At 36.1% G+C, this 16,798-nt stretch overlaps 2 protein-coding genes across 2 annotated transcripts; one reads left to right on the plus strand and one right to left on the minus strand.

The window, feature by feature from the left end:
• Window positions 1-322: 322 nt before the first annotated feature.
• amdhd1 (amidohydrolase domain containing 1) lies at window positions 323-4,152 on the plus strand. Its single transcript, XM_079420017.1, has 9 exons — window positions 323-497; window positions 1,612-1,718; window positions 1,814-1,878; window positions 2,047-2,324; window positions 2,468-2,693; window positions 2,792-2,916; window positions 2,997-3,090; window positions 3,184-3,344; window positions 3,834-4,152. Exons 1-9 carry the CDS (start codon window positions 358-360, stop codon window positions 3,937-3,939), a joined length of 1,302 nt encoding a protein of 433 aa, XP_079276143.1. The 5' UTR covers window positions 323-357; the 3' UTR covers window positions 3,940-4,152.
• On the minus strand, window positions 4,034-10,238 carry LOC306871827 (RPA-related protein RADX-like). Its single transcript, XM_079420009.1, has 15 exons — window positions 9,640-10,238; window positions 8,595-8,746; window positions 8,098-8,269; window positions 7,590-7,698; window positions 7,432-7,523; window positions 7,229-7,354; window positions 7,045-7,152; window positions 6,340-6,513; window positions 6,004-6,125; window positions 5,810-5,883; window positions 5,468-5,530; window positions 5,341-5,390; window positions 4,883-5,179; window positions 4,628-4,780; window positions 4,034-4,315 (listed from the first exon to the last, which is right to left on the minus strand). Exons 1-15 carry the CDS (start codon window positions 10,220-10,222, stop codon window positions 4,194-4,196), a joined length of 2,397 nt encoding a protein of 798 aa, XP_079276135.1. The 5' UTR covers window positions 10,223-10,238; the 3' UTR covers window positions 4,034-4,193.
• Between the last annotated feature and the right edge of the window lie 6,560 nt (window positions 10,239-16,798).

Below are 16,798 nucleotides of genomic sequence, written 5' to 3' on the forward strand. Positions count from 1 at the left end.
ATGAGTTATGAAGGTTTAAGGACGTGTACAAACCTGCTTTATCGTTGTTTGAAAACAAATGTTACATTTTCGGCAGATTTTTGTGATAAAGTGGCATTTTCACAGATTTAATGATGAAACAAAATACACAGGCTTGTCCCTGTCCTTCATATTCAGTAGAAATACATTTTACCTTTTGTTTACCTCATACACCTAAATCAGCTGAAGATGAGCTCCTCCCTCAATCATTGGTGATTCAGTTACCCTTTTCCCTTCTGACCTTCGTCCAGTTACCTAATTTTGGCTTCGCTAAATATTTACCCACTCTTTTATCCCTGAGCTCTGCTCTGAATCACTTGCACCAAAGTTCACCTGACAATGTCTGCAAACAGTTTCAGACTTTTAGTCAAGAATGCAACACAAGTGGTGTTAGTTTGTAGAAATGGTGAAAAGTATCTCACCAGAGATGGGATGCAGACGCTGGCTGTCGTTGAGAAAGGCAGTGTGCTGATTGGACAGTAAGTCTTCATTTATTAATTGTGACCCTGGACCACAAAACCAGTCTTAAGTGTCAATTTTTCGAAATTGAGATTTATACATCATCTGAAAGCTGAATAAATAAGCTTTCCGTTGATGTATGGTTTGTTAGGATAGGACAATATTTGGCTGAGATACAACTATTTGAAAATCTGGAATCTGAGGGTGCAAAAAATCACCTTTAACGTTGTCCAAATGAAGTTCTTAGCAATGCATATTACTAATCAAAAATGAAGTTTTGATATATTTACGGAAAGAAATTTACTAAATATCTTCATGGAACATGATCTTTACTTAATATCCTAATGATTTTTGAAATAAAAGAAAAATCTATAATTTTGACCCATAGAATGTATTGTTGGCTATTGCTATAACCTAGCGACTTAAGACTGGTTTTGTGCTCCAGGGTCACATTTGTGATGAATTCGTTCATGGTCTGTTATCTAATAGGCTATGTCAAATTTATTGTATCTTTGTAAACAATTTTAATGAGCTATTTTCATAGTAAATTTATTTTTGGGGTAGAATATTTTAAAAAAATAATAGTTAAGCATTGAAGACTGCTTTGAAACAAAATATTTTTCATGGCTCGCTTTCAAGAGAGATTAGATGTATTACATAAATTTGTTAAAATAAACGGTCTGCTTTTAATTAATTGATTATATATTGGGACAAAATTGTACACAGAAATGAGAAAAATCTCCTTTGGGAGAAAAGTTTTCTTTTGGGTTATTTTGGCTAGTCTCCAGTAATTATAAATAACTTTATAAAATAAAAAATTAAGTATATGGGCTATCCTCTTTTAGCCGTGTGTGTGTACCTGGTAGTTATCACATTGTGGGGATCAAATGTCCCCACAACAAGGATAGTAATACCAGTAAATGTTGACCTTGTGGGGACATTTTTTTACGTCCCTATGAGGAAAGCTTATAAATCATACAGAATTAAGTTATTTGAAAATCTAAAAATGCAGAAAGTGTATGTTTAGGTGTAGGCGAAAGAAAATTGTTTGTATAGTATATAAACCATTACACCTATGGAATGTCCCCATAAAACTTGGAAAGACAATATGTATGTGTGTGTGTGTGTGTGTAGTGACGGACTAATTAAAGCTGTTGGACCAGCAGACATCATTGAGTCTCAGTTCAAAGGAGCAAAGTTTGACAATGTTCTGGATGCATCTGGCATGTGTGTCATCCCTGGTAAGTGTTACCACCGTTACCACCACATCTACCACCGTTTCTGTTGACAATTCCTTTAAAAAATAGGTTGAAAGAATCTTAACATAATGTTTCAGGTCTGGTTGATGCACACACACATCCAGTATGGGCCGGAGACAGAGTACATGAGTTTGCCATGAAGGTTTTGCTCTCATTTTATTCCATCTGTTTCTACTCTTGCATTTTATATTATATGAATATATCTTTACAATTTTGTGTCAGAGAAGTTATCTGAACAAGTATCTTAACATCAGAGCATCTTAATACAAGTAATGAAGCATTATCATTGTGCCCTGTTGTGTGTGTACAGCTGGCCGGTGCCTCATATATGGAAGTGCATGAAGCAGGAGGCGGAATCCACTTCACAGTGACACATACTCGCTCAGCAACTGAACGACAACTATTAGATGGGTTAAAGAGCCGTCTGGAGCGCATGATGAGAGCTGGAACCACGCTGGTGGAGTGTAAGTCCGGATATGGGCTTGAGCTGGACACTGAACTCAAGATGCTGAGGGTGATTAATTCAGCCAGAAACTCACTGCCAATCGGGATATCAGCAACATACTGCGGAGCCCATGCAGTACCCAAGTACATAGTCTTTATAACAAACACTATTCATTTTTTTGGTGTATTTTTGATTAAATAAATGCAGCCTTGGTGAGCATAAGAGACCAACCCCAAATGTTTAAACAGTAAACAACTCTTAATTTGTTTAACATCCATTTTCTCAGAGGTAAAACTATGGAGGAAGCCACTCAGGACATTGTGGCAGTGCAGTTGCCCAAGATAAAAACGCAAATTGCTTCAGGTGAACTGCAGGTGAACAACATTGATGTATTTTGTGAGAAAGGTGTGTTTGATCTGAACTCAACACGTTGCATACTCGAGGCTGGCAAAGATATGGGCCTCAACATCAACTTTCACGGCGATGAACTCCATCCCATGAACTCGGCACATGTAAGCATGCATACTCACATACTTTCTTGCACACACATGCTTGAACGTTGAAATTGTCTTGTTTCTCACATCATTGTCTTTGTCGACCTTTCTAACAGCTTGGGGCAGAACTTGGCGCTTTAGCCATCAGCCATTTAGAAGAAGTGACAGATGATGGAATTGCTGCAATGGCAAAAGCTAAAACATCAGCGGTCCTCCTGCCCACCACTGCCTATATATTAAGGTAAATAACTATAAAGTTTATGTTTTCCATAAAATAATTTAAATAAATCAGGGTTTTGATTCTCCTTGTGTCTGTTGAAGGCTGTCTCCACCACGTGCGAGAGATATGCTTGATGCTGGAGTCATTGTGGCCCTTGGCAGCGACTTCAACCCCAATGCCTACTGCTGCTCAATGGTGACCATAAGACTCAAAACTTTTTTGAACAAAAGTTATCAGTAGAAATTTAACGTGACCACTTCATTTCATTCTATGTTGTCTGTTTATTAGCCTATGGTGATGCACTTGGCCTGTGTACTGATGAAGATGTCTATGCCTGAAGCTTTGGCTGCAAGTACTATAAATGCCGCCTACGCTCTCAACCGTTCACATACACATGGGTCACTGGAAATCGGGAAACAGGGGGACCTTGCGATCATCAATGCACCACGGTTAGATCCACACAATACCTAGAGATCTGAGGACAATTGCCCTCATATATATATATATATATATATATATATATATATAAACAGGGTTATTACAGTTAATTAAAACTAAAACATTACATAAAATGTTAAACATAAAACATTAACTGAAATAAAATAAAATATATATATTTTTTTTTAGCTTTTTATTTTTAAGTCAACATTTCTCCATTTTGTTTAGTTCAACTTTAAGTACTACTATGTTAAAAAGATGAAGAACAATGACAAAACACAACAAAATTACTAAAACCAAAACTAAAATTAGTGAAAAATGAAAATATACAAATTAAATCTAATTAAAAATATTAACATGATAAAATAACACTATTTAAAATCATATACCATATAAAATCAGTTATTGAGATTCAGATGTAGGTTTGGATTATAACTGGTGCTCGATGGGACTTGATAGGGAGGTTGTTATAATTTGAGTTCTCTTCCCCTCTGTTGCAGCTGGGAACATCTGGTCTACCAGTTTGGAGGCCATCAGGAGCTCATCAGATATGTGATAATCAAAGGCGAGATTGTTTATGAAAATGACAAAGTCTTGAACCTTTGAGGATCCTGGACCATGACCAATCCCTCGATGAATCAACACAAAATTGTGTGGTAAAATTGTATTACAATGGTTAGTAAACCACATGGAGCCATACTCAATGATAAAATAAAAAACACATTTTATTGATAAATTATGCATAAATAAATAATTAGTATAAATATTCACAAAAATGAAAGGCTATTCTGTAAAGCTGTATAAACTCATACAAACTTGTTTTGTATCAGTGCATCCCTTCCTTCTCCAAAATGTTTCTGTCATCTTAAAGCAAATGCACGGTTTAGTACCAGCTCCATCTTCTCCCCTCCTAATGCACATGCATCTAACACACACAGCAGTCTTTGATTAGTCAACTGGTTTGCAGTGGCGATCAAGTCAGCTGTTGGAGAAGAAAGAGAAACCAGGTTTAAATGTTTAGCACAGGAAATAAAGTTAAGTTTTAGTGGTAGTTGTTATTTTTATTTAATTGAAATAAAAATAATTCTCACATATAAGTAGCTTTACCATAGGCTTAATTTAAAAAACAAAACAAAACAAAAAACACTGGCATTTTTTAGCAGAATGGAGTATGAATAAAACTCCTGAGATTTTTTTTAGTTGCTGAAAGCATTATCGAATAAACTAAAATATAACAATTTATGTGAATGCACTGAAATTCGTTCTGAATAAAGTCCATTTGCTTCATATTTACCAGGGCTTGGGGGCGGGGCGTGTGGTGAAAAGCCTCCGTGTGATAGGATAGACTCCCAGGAGTTATTGTGCGAAAGGGGGAGGGGCATCCAGTGCAAGTTTCCCGGGGCAGCAGGTAGAAAAAGAACATCAAGCATCACTCCATCTGAAAGAGCTATAGTAGAGAAATAAAAAAAAACATTTAATCACAATACAAACACACTGTGACTAACACTCTTCATGCAAAAACATGTTCGTGTGTGTTTTAAATGTGCACCTCTCATTGTCAGAGTGAAGTAGCCAGTGTAGCTGGAGGCGGGGCTAAAAGACTCCAGCTCTCTCTGTGGGAGGAGCTTGTGAAAGTTGTTAACCTGCAGCCCCACTGCAACAGCCTGGATGTGTCGCCGCTCATAACAGAAAACCCGTGGCAAAGTTTCAATGGCAACACGTGTTAGCCCCAGGCGGAAGGTCATGGGACTAGTGGGCGGCGTCGAGAACTCTTCGTCTTCATCATTACTGTCATCTTCCTGTTCTCCGACTAGAAACTCCATAGCGCCATCAAACAGGGAAAAATCTGCAGGGCACAGGGACACAACCATCTTTCTCTGGACATTCATAGCAAAATTTGCTTTTGGAAAAGGATTCCTGTCAATATTCATTGTTAATCCTGATTAGCTTTCTGGTTAAATGTGAAATGAAGGGCAGGATGCATCCAGTCATTTTTATGGCTCTTACCTCTCTCCGCATCATCCTCCGTTGCAAGTGGTTGCAGAGGTGGTGCCACCCTGAAGAAGAGAGTATTATTATTCTCCACTCAATATCAGCAGTTCTTCTTTATCAGACAGAAACCAAACATTCTTACCTCTTTCTAGGACTAGTACTGCTGAAAAGTTTCCGCTTCACAGGTGTCCTGAGAGGTTCCAACCTGTGGTAGAAACAGTTATAAATTAACTTGAAGGTCAGTTCACCCAAAAATGAAAATGTAATAAAATAAAGATCTCCTATGATCTTTCTTCTCAGAAAATGAAAAGGAGGGCTTTAGCTGCTCAGTTCCATGCAGTGACAGTGAAGGAAAACAGCTGCTGTCAAGTTCCACAGTAGTTATCGAATCCCATTTTCACTTTTGCTTATGTTGCAGGTTACAAGACATTTTAGGATGATTTTTGGACAAATTTATCCATACTTATAACACACACACACACACCCCTCTCTTTGCCGTCGTACTCTAGGACTGAGTGGAGCTGATGGTAGATCTGAATACTGTGTTCGCCCACTGTCCTATAAAAGGAAAGAAAATAGAGATTTAGCAAAAAGAGTTACACTACCGTTCAGTTTGGGGTCATTAATTATTGTTGTTGGTTGTATAATAGTGTGGGTTATTTGTTGCTGTCTATATACCTCTCTATAATGGTAGCAGGCTGCAGTGATGACACACTGAACAGCAAACTGCCGTTTCTCTCTATAATTTAACTTCTCACATTCTAATTTCATCTCTCCTCCACTGATGAGACCAGCATCCCCTGCAAACACACTAAAATTAGTCACAGGAAGAGCACTAAGTGAAAGTATCAAAACCTGAAATGGTACCGCAACACATTTGACTACTGAATTAATTTCATCACAGTAAATAGTACAGGCTGCCATTATCTGGCATTATTCCATGCTTAGTCCATTCAAAAACATATACATATTTACATAAACACTGGCAAAATCTAGAAACATTCTGCATCTCACCTTGTCTGTTTTCCATGAAGTTATGTAATGAAACAGGAAGTGGTGGGTAGCTGAAATATCCTCCAATCACAGCTCTTTCCAGCAGACTGCTCTCATCCACCTGCTTCAGCCAGTGGAGAAACTGCCGAATGGGCCGTATCCCTCTGTATGGCATCATGGGGTGAGACCCTGTGCCTGTTTTTATGTTTGAAAATAATAGCATTGGATTATTTTAAATCTTTAATACAGATTTTTAAAAATGTTTTTAAAAGAAGTCTCTTAAGCTCAGGCTGAATTTGTTTGATCAAAAGTACATTAAAATCAGTAATATAGTAAAATACTATTACAACTTAAAATACTTGTTTTCTATTTTATAATATTTTAAAACATCATTACTCCAGTCTTCAGTGTCACATGATCCTTCAGAAATCATTTTACTATGCTGATTTGGTCCCTAAGAAACACTTCTTATCATCATCAATGCCGAAAACTGCTTGAACTGCTTAATATTTTTGTGGAAAACAAACAGAAAGTTCAAAACTGCATTTATTTACAATAGAAATCTTCTGTAAATGTCTTTACTGTCACTTTTAAACAATTTAATCCTTGCTGAATAAATAATAATAACAAAAAGAGAATAACAAAAACAATCTTACAGATCCCAAACATTTTAAACAGTAGTGTATATATGTCTGATTTATAAAATTGTTTAAGTGCGTTATTTACCTGTGCAGTAAACCTGGGTCAGCGATGTGTTGGTAAGATAATCAAAAGTTGTAGCTCTGTCAACTGCACTTCTGATCAGCTTTAGTCTGGTGCAGACAAGTAGTGCCACTGAATAGAAAAAAGTAATCAACACTGATAATTTGTCTCTAATAATGATACAGCGACAGTGAAGAAAACTACTTACTTGGATAGATACGGCTTTGAATGTTGGGCTGTGACGTGGAGAAAAGCTTGATCATGATCGGCTTGTCTGATGTTCTGTTTGCCAGTTGAAGCCAACGATACTCCTCGATTTCTGACCTTTGCCCATCTGTAAGGGGAAAGGTTTTCAGTCTTTTGGGTAAAGATGCATATTGAGCATCTTTCTGTGTGTACCGAACTTCCCACCTTTCCTCCTGACACGTTCTGGTCGACCCAAAAAAATCACAACACCAATGATATCACAGATGTGGCCTTGTGGAGAACTTGGAAGCTCCTGCCTGTAAACCACAATCACTTAGTACATTTCTTTAAAGGATACTGGGACTGTGATTTTGTACACATACCCACAGATGAATGAATGAGGCAGGTCTGGTAAAATCCAGTCTGGAGAAATCTGGTTCTTGGGGATGATAGTTATTTGAGCAGCGGGGTTCCTGGAATTAAGACTGATCTCTGAAGGATGAACAGAAGGTACAAAGAAACTAAATATGTATGAATAACATCCATGTTATAAATAAGAACTAATATTTGTATCTTATTCATATAATGCAACATACATTACCGTTCAAAAGTTTGGGTTCAAAAGACATTTTTAAAACATTAATGAAAAATGAATAATAAAATTACATTTGAAATTATATATATATAAAAAAAATAAAAATAAGTTATTTTAAACTGTAAAAATATTTCACAATATTACTATTTTACTTTATTTTTTATCAAATAAATGCCACCTCAGTGAGCATAAAAGACTTAAAAATTCAAAAACATAATCTGGCTGACACAAAACTTTTGAACGGTAGTGTGTATGTCATAACTTCATACGTTAGATGAGTTTAATGTTCTCTCTACCAATGTGTGGCTCTGATTCCTGCCCCGTGCGGCTGCTGTAACTCTCCTTAACTCTGTAGCGACACAATCTTACAACTTGACCCGGATGAAGGATTCGGTACCATTCCAGACAGACTGTGTTCCACAGCACAACACAAGCACTGGATGAGCCGTCACCGACCTGCAGCTCTGCCTGAGCAAAACAGATTGATGGAACAAGTTAAATTCAATGTCAAAACAATAATGTGACGCTTAACTTAAAATTAAGTATTTTAGACCATTTCAAAAGTTGAATAGTTGAGATGAAAAGTGCCCACAACAGCAATCAATAAATATCAAATATCGACCAACACAATAAAATCACAGAATCTTGATATACTGCATCTCTGCTGCTTATTAGATTGTTTCTTACCAAAGCAACTACAAATGTTAAAACAATATTTTATTACATATGACCAAGTTCCTACTGTTAACAGATATTTTTCATGGAAAAGGATGTCTTGTATTTGACCTCTGACCTTATAAGGACATTCACATTTCTGATCTGCTTTCCCATAATAAATCAGTCTGGATTTGTGAAGGATCCGCACACACAGAGAGCCCCGGTACCGCCGAGATCCACTCAAGAAATGTCTGCGTACTTCTGCGAGTGAAACCGTGGACCCAATATCTGTCATGAGAAACAAAGGCATGTGCATGAATTTAATTTGTGTTCCACAGAAAAAAAAGAGTCATGTAGGTTGAGGGTGAGTAAATCATCACAGAATTTATTATTTTATTGATTTATTTGGAGTGAATTATCCCCTTATATTTGAAGGTGAATTTGACCCATATATTTCAAGGTTAAAAGCCCCTGCACAATAAACATTTTGTTATGCCAATTTTTACTGTCTAAAGTTTTCCACACTTCTTCTATTTAAGTTTTTTTTAGAAAATGTTTGAAACTTGTTTAAAATATTAAAATATGTGACCCTGGACCACAAAACCAGTCATAATTAGCACGTGTATATTTTTAGCAATAGCCAATAATGCATTGTATGAGTCAAAATTATCGATTTTTCTTTTATGCCAAAAATCATTAGGATATTAAGTGAAGATCACATTCCATGAAGATATTTTGTAAATTTCCTACCATAAACATATCAAAACGTAATTTTCGATTAGTAATATGCATTGCTAAAGACACCTTTAAATGCAATTTTCTCAATATTTAGATTTTTTTTGCACCATCAGATTTTCAAATAGTTGTATCTCAGCCAAATATTGTCCAATCCTAACAAACCAAACATCACTGGAAAGCTTATTTATTCAACGTTCATATGATGTATAAATAAAAAAAGGCCCTTATGACTGGTTTTGTGGTCCAGGGTCACATATTCAGTTTTTTAATAATTTGCTCAATTTTTTTCATGTGTGAGAAGTATTGATGTTAAAGGTTGTTGAAATCCAGTTAATGATACAATAATGTTAAGTATTTTAGAGGAAAGTTGAAAACTATGGATCCCAGTTTATATGTTTATAATTGAGTGATTCCCTCAAATGCCTCCTGGGCATCTTCCACACCATCTATCTCCTCGTCAGATTCCTCCGCGTCGGGTTCAGAGGCAGCCGTGTCGCGCCACATCTCTCCACAGAAGTCGTGATTATTCCACAGCGGCAGATAGGAGCTTCTGCGGGCTCTGAGAGGACCTGCGCTCGGCTCTGCTCCCATCCACGGAATGGCCCTCACATTAACGGAGGAGAGCGCCCTCAGAGCGGCATCGCCGCCGGAGAGTCGGTCCACCTCCAGACTGCACACATGAAAAGACGCGCTGTCTTCCCCGCGGCTGAGCTCCACATGCCGTACGACGGAGCCGCAGTGGAGCGCATTGACGCTGATTAGTCTGTTCACAGCGGGATCCAGAGACACGCGGATCTTACAGTCTCCATCCGTGATAGTGGCGTCAAACAGACTCTCTGACATGGAAATGCTGTCCGGGAAACGGAGCGCGAAGTCCGCGTCTCTGCCGTAGCGCTCCAGAGAGATCAGGTACAGCGGCTCCGAGCGGGTTCGCGCTCTTGGGGAGGAAGATGTGTTGGATATTAACCTGTTTAGGGTGTTTTTGAGCGTGCAGCACTCAGAGGACCTGCCTGACAGCGCGGCCATGTTTGCGCGACACAATAACAATGCCGCAAAGCATTATGGGAGATTTAGTGCAAGACCACGAAAATAACATTTCGAATAATAATAAGATAAAAAATAAAATATATGCGACTAAAATGCATGGTTGAGCAGTCCTAACTAAAAGCAACTTGACCTGACATGTCTGAAAATATGCCAGTGCGCAATGCAAAAAATGCATTTGTATCAAGATGCACAGTAATGTGTTTTTTTTTTTTTTTGTTTAGTTTTTTCCTAAGGCACGTTTTTAAAAAATAGCCCACTTAAACATTCTAATTTATCTAAACTCTAACCCTGGCTTAATCTAACCCCTACCTGTGACACCAGGCTATAATGTTCAAAACAATTACTGAAATCAAGAATGAAATGAAATAAGAAATAGACAAAAATAAAATAGAAAAAGACGCAATAATCAAAAATGAAAGAATAAACAGAACAAATAGAAAGACAAATTTTAAAATATTTGAAGAAAGAAAATTAAATATATAAAGAAAAAAATGAAATAAATCAAATAATTTTTTGATTGAAATAAATGTTTAGAAAATAGAAATAAGTTAAAATATAAATAATAAAGAAATAAATATTGACATAAATAGCCTATAACAGGAAAATAAAATTTATGTACGAAGATAAAGGAGAAAACTACACATTTTTATTTTCTATTTTTTTAATAAAAATCTATAAAGAAAATCAACTAAAAATGAATTACAATTAAAGAAAGACTAAATAAATAAAACACATTGAAATAAATAATATATTTTTAAAGATAAAAGAGAAAACTACAAATAGTCTATTTTAGAAATATAACGAAATATATATAAACGAAAACAGTGAAATAATATTAAGAAATATGAAAATCATATAAAAATCATTACAATTAAGAATATATGGACAATAAAATACATGCAGATAAAATGACAGAAAGTCAATGTAAATAAAATAAAATCTGAAAGAAAGAAAGACAGCAGTTTGAGCTACTGTAATTAATTTAGTAGAGCAAATTTGAGCATGTGGTTCCCATGGCAGTGTGTGATGATAACACACACAGGACACCATCTAGCGTCAATGAATAATGCAGCTCAATCAACTCACAACTCCTCAGACGAGCTTGGATTCAGGATTGGTATCCCTTATAAGTGGACTTTAAAGAAAACACATTAAAGACCACAATATAGATACAGATTAGCAGTTCTTTTTTCCAGTGTTTGAAGCCTGCTGTCCGGACTCTTATGCCATGTGGAAATATTACAAAAATGGAGTTGTACCGAAAAGAAACAAGCAGAAATCGGTAAGATTGTATTTTCAATTTAATATATTTTATCCTTTTAAAGTCAGTCCAGAAGACGTTTCCTCCGTGTAAATTTAAAATTGATTATTTATGTGTATGATAGCTAAACTTTTGATTAAAAAGCATTGAATATTCAAGATATATATATGATATATTCAAATTCAATAAGAACGTGTTACAACTGAACAGGAGAATGAAGTTGTCAATCTCCCTCCCATTTCCAATGGGATTCCCTCAAAGTCAGCAATAGGCCTACCGGTAAGTATTTTCATTGATTAATGTTTGTCCTTTTTTTAATTAACAAGCCTCCACTTTAGCAGTGGAAGACTTTGCATCAGCTGTAACATAATCTGTTAATTTAGTGTTGCTAGTTACTTGGGGAAGCCAATCATTTGAGCTGTTTGTGTACCACACTTTGTTGCTCCCTCATTTAAGATGCATGACTTGTTCAGGATCACCATACCAGGGGCCAAACCACAGCCCAAAGACTGCAGGAGCTGTTCTTCTTCTCTCAGGGCCTGAGGGATCACGGGCCCCTGGACAGAACCTTCAGGAAGAAGGTGCGCAATGACATGAGAGATTACAAATTTCATTCAATTCAGAAAACAGATCCCATATTTGTATGTTGTAAGATGTATGCATTGTATGATTTCCTGAATTATGTGACAGAAAAACATTTTAGGCCACCAGAGTGTTCCATTATCCAGAGTAAGTGTGGAAACAGAGCTGGAAATCACTGCTCACCTTAAAGTAAGTTTGGAAAATTAATTCATGTTTCAGAATCTATTTTAGCCTGATTTTGGGTTCTGATAGATAAGTAATGACTGTTCTCTATTTATTCTCATAATATTGTCTTAAAATGCATATATATATATCAGATAAAGTAATGAAATAAAGACTGATAAAATACAAAAAATGAATAATGGAAATGAAATAATAATGAAATTCAACAATTATTAATATATAAATAAAACTAATATTAAAATTAATTTTATAGAAAAAGGGGATGAAAATTTATGTATGAATGAACTATAAAAATATTTTTGAATTAGGAAATAATAAAAAAAAGTAAATGAAGGAATAAGTAATGATTTATGATTATTCTTTATTTAAAATGCTTTGGATTATCAGGCTTAAATCATGTTTATAGCACTTTAATTATTGCATTTGTAAAATGTAATGAAATAAAGACTGATAAAATAAATATTAAGAAAAATTAAAATCTTAATCTTAAGACTTAATGAGTAAATATAACAAATATTGAAATAAATATAATAGAAAATAAAATACATGTATGAAGAATAAGGAGAAAAATGTACAAATATTTTTGAAAAACCAAGAAACAAAATGTATAAAGAAAAAAAATGAATAAAGACAGATAAAATATAAATATTAAGTATTAAAATACTTAATATATATATTTATAAAATCAAATATAAAAAATACCACAATGGTCAAAAAGCTAATTAAGTATTTTCTGAAAGGATCATCTAAATTTGAGAAATTCCAACAAAGGAAGCAGCAAATTAAAATAGTTAAGTAATTACTTTTTCTCTGTTCCAGTACCATTTGCATCAGCGTCACGTGAAGGGAACCACTCAGAATTCGTCTCTTGAGGAGAAAGAAGCTGCTGTGTTTCAGCAAACAAAAACTATTGTGTTCAAGGTTAGTATGACATGTTAATGTTTTAAGCATTTATTATAATTATATAATTTACACAGCCATGATGTGGTCTAACATACATTAATGAACTCTTCTTTGGTGTTAAAGGACCAGGTTTCATCAAACGGTCCTCCTGATCTTCTGCAGAGCCGTGTGCCACTAGACGAGAAAGAGAGGGAAGAAAAAGAACACAACAAGGAAAAAGAAAAGAAAGAGAGAACAGTAAATGTTCAAAATGCATCTTCATGTACGGACGAGGCCCCAGAGGGCCAGGGCTCTCTGTCTGAGGGACCATTTAGAGCTGCGGATGTTGACTACAAACAAAGATCAGATGCAAGAGATCCAAGACTGCAACGTCATTCTTCTCCAAACACCCTACATGATGACAAGATTTCATCATTACATTTTAAACACAGGAGATTCATGATCTATCTTTGTGGTGGATATAAAGGTATGGTGGATTTAGATTCTCTCAACACATATACTAGATTGCTAGGTTACTGAAACACACACACACACACACACACACACATAGTTCAAAAGTTTAATATTTTTAAATGTTTTTGAAGGCTCTTATGCTCGACCAAGATTTCATTGTTTCTAATATTGTAAAATATTATTTCTATATAAAATAACTGTTTGCATTTTGAATATATTTTAAAATGTAATTTATTCCTGCGATGACAAACCTGAATTTTCAATCTTTAGTGTTACATCATCTACAGATAATTCATTTCTGTCATTTATGATTAATTACATTTTCCCTAGTTTAGTAACACTTTAATTTCTTTTAAAAAAATCTTACTGACCTCTTAAAAATTATAATTGAAATAAAATTCAAAGTTAGCTATACATGACATATGTTGTGTGTGTAGATACCGTCCCAGAGCGCAGTGCACTGATGGAGAGTGTGTATCCGCGGCTGTATCTACACTGTAAGCAGAGAGGATATGATTTCAGGATGATAGACCTGCGTTCAGGAGTCGGAGGTCCTGTTTCGGACAGTCATGATTTGACAGAGATGCACATGGAGACACTTAGACGTTGTCAGGAGACTGAGGGGCCAACTTTTATTGTAGGTTTAATTGTACACTGTTCATTTACATTCCAAGAGACTCTCATGGGGGAAAAATGTTGCATTTTTATCAGTATTTAAGCCATAGACTTTTTCCCTTTCTTGTAGGTGTTCACTGGACAGAAGCATGAGATACGGTCACTGCCGAATACGATTCCCCAAGCAGATTTTGAAGCTATTTTAAAATTTGTGGAGAGAAGCAAGAAGAAGCTGTCTAGGAGGCAGTCAGACATGGCAGACGAGTCACAGCTCAGTATTGACACCGGTGACAGTGGGAGTTTTACCCTGGAGAAGGAACCCCGTTTGTCAGAGGAGAAGGAGCCTTCGCAAAGTTCTGCCGTCTTGAGCGAGAACTCCATCTCCAGCAGTTCCACGTTAGATGGAGACGAGATAAAGCTGGCCAGGAGCTGGATGGACTACGACCAGGATTTGACTCTCTTGCAGACATGGTATAAGCTGGATAAAAACTCAATTCCTGCTGGGTACCGCTTACTTCCGGTCAGGTAAGTACATACTTTAGTGACGTAAATCTGCATATCACGTAATAAGCAACATTTTTACTCTGACAACTGTATGTTTCCCTCTCAGAATAGGCCTTAGTCTGGGAAGTGCCATATTTAATTTTTGACACGAAGGAAAACGAGGTTGCGAGGGATATAAGTACTGTGTCTATTACTTGTAAGCAAAATAGTAAAACACATATGTTTTCATCATTTACATGAATTGAATATGAACAGCACAAGTTACTGAGCATATATCAATATCTATGAACTACTTGTTAGACGAGTTGAAAATAATAGTAATTGCTGCTATTGTTACTGAGCTTTTCATATTCAACTCTCTTTGTTTGGTTCCAACGGCAGAGTTGTTGTAGTGATTTCCATGGACTCAATACAACTTGAATGGTTGCAGTTGTTATGTTTTAGAGTTGTTAGAATTAGAGGTCTTAAGCCAGCATAGTTTTCCAGCTAGTTCTTGTAGCTGGAACACATTCCTCTGGCTTCTTAAAGGAATAGTTCCCCCAGATATTAAAATCCTGTCATCATTTAATCACTCTCATGCCGTTTCTGTATGACCTACTTTCTTCTGTAAAACATTAGAGAAGATATTTAGGAAAATGTATTTTTTCATCCATAAAGTCAAGTCACCTTTATTTATATAGAGCTTCATTCAATACAGATTTTGTCAAAGCAGGTTTACAGTGTTAAATAAGTCGACAATGGAAAGGAAGCAAAACTCCATCGGTGACAGAAATGGAGAAGAAATCATTGGGAGAAACCAGGCTCAGTCGGGAAAACTCAAAGAAAGAAAGTGATAGTCAACCAGGATTTGGACCTTTTTGCATTGGTTTGACAACTGTGTCCAATTGGCTGATTTAAAGAAACGGTGGTCCTCTCTGAATATCTCCCTAGAGCTCATTTAATTTAATTCAGATGCTTTTTTGTTTAATTAATATTAGCACACATCACCCTGACTACCTCAGTCGGGATGGGCATCGCAGGAAGCTGGGAAGGAAGGCGTGGCGCTCTTCCTGTGTGAAGCTGTGGAACGTGCTGTGGCGATCTGGACCTGAGGCCATTGGAGAAGAAGCCACCTATCATCTGCTTAAAACAGGTTTTGCAGTCATAAGGAAGTTTTGTGTCAATGACAGATGTAGAATATATGTGCACTTGACTTACTTGGATGTAAAGAAGCCTAGTTGAATCACAAAGCCAAATGTTGTGTATGTTTCAGTGTTGGACTGGGAATTGGAACAGGGTCTTGGAGGAAAGCAGCCGCCAGAGGAGTACAGTCACTGTTATAAGAGGATCATCACTGACCTTCTGTACAATCTGAAAAATGAATATGCACCACAGTTTATAGACCTGCACAAAGAAAGATCTGAAATCAATCAAACCTTGCATCAAGCTCAGCAGTGCTTTATACGCAACATTCACCTCAAGGTCAGTATCTCTCTATCTAGATATCTCTAGCTATCCACGGTACTGTTCAATAAGATTTTTTTTAATAAATTAATACGTCTGTTAATCAAAGATGAATTAAATTGATTAAAATGACAGTAAATGCATTTATAATATTAGAAAGATTTCTATTTCAAATAAAGCAGAAACCTGTTTTTAACATAGATAATAATAAATGTTTCTTGAGCACCAAATCAGCATCTTAGAATGAAAATTCAGCTTTGCTTCACAGGAATAAATTACATTATCCTCTCAGAGATATATTTGAAAAACTGTACTGCATAATCACTCTGAGTTTATAAAGCATTGTTAAAATGATTCATTAAATCTTGCATTTGAATTCTTTTCAAGCTGAGACACACTAATATCCATGAGACAAATGTCAGCTGGGGAAGGAAGGGTCTGAGTGCCAAACACAACAGATCTCATCAGTTTTATGTGGAACGGCTCTGCTCACACTTCCAGCGCACTGTCACCGCATCCCTCAACAAGTAAGATGACACATTCATCCTTCTGTTCTTCATCTCACTTTATCACTGTCTGTCAAGTTCTTCTCAAAGTGTTGCTTCAGACTT

The sequence above is a fragment of the Barbus barbus genome (genome assembly GCF_936440315.1).
Source record: "Barbus barbus genome assembly, chromosome: 1".
Taxonomy (NCBI): Eukaryota; Metazoa; Chordata; class Actinopteri; order Cypriniformes; family Cyprinidae; genus Barbus; species Barbus barbus.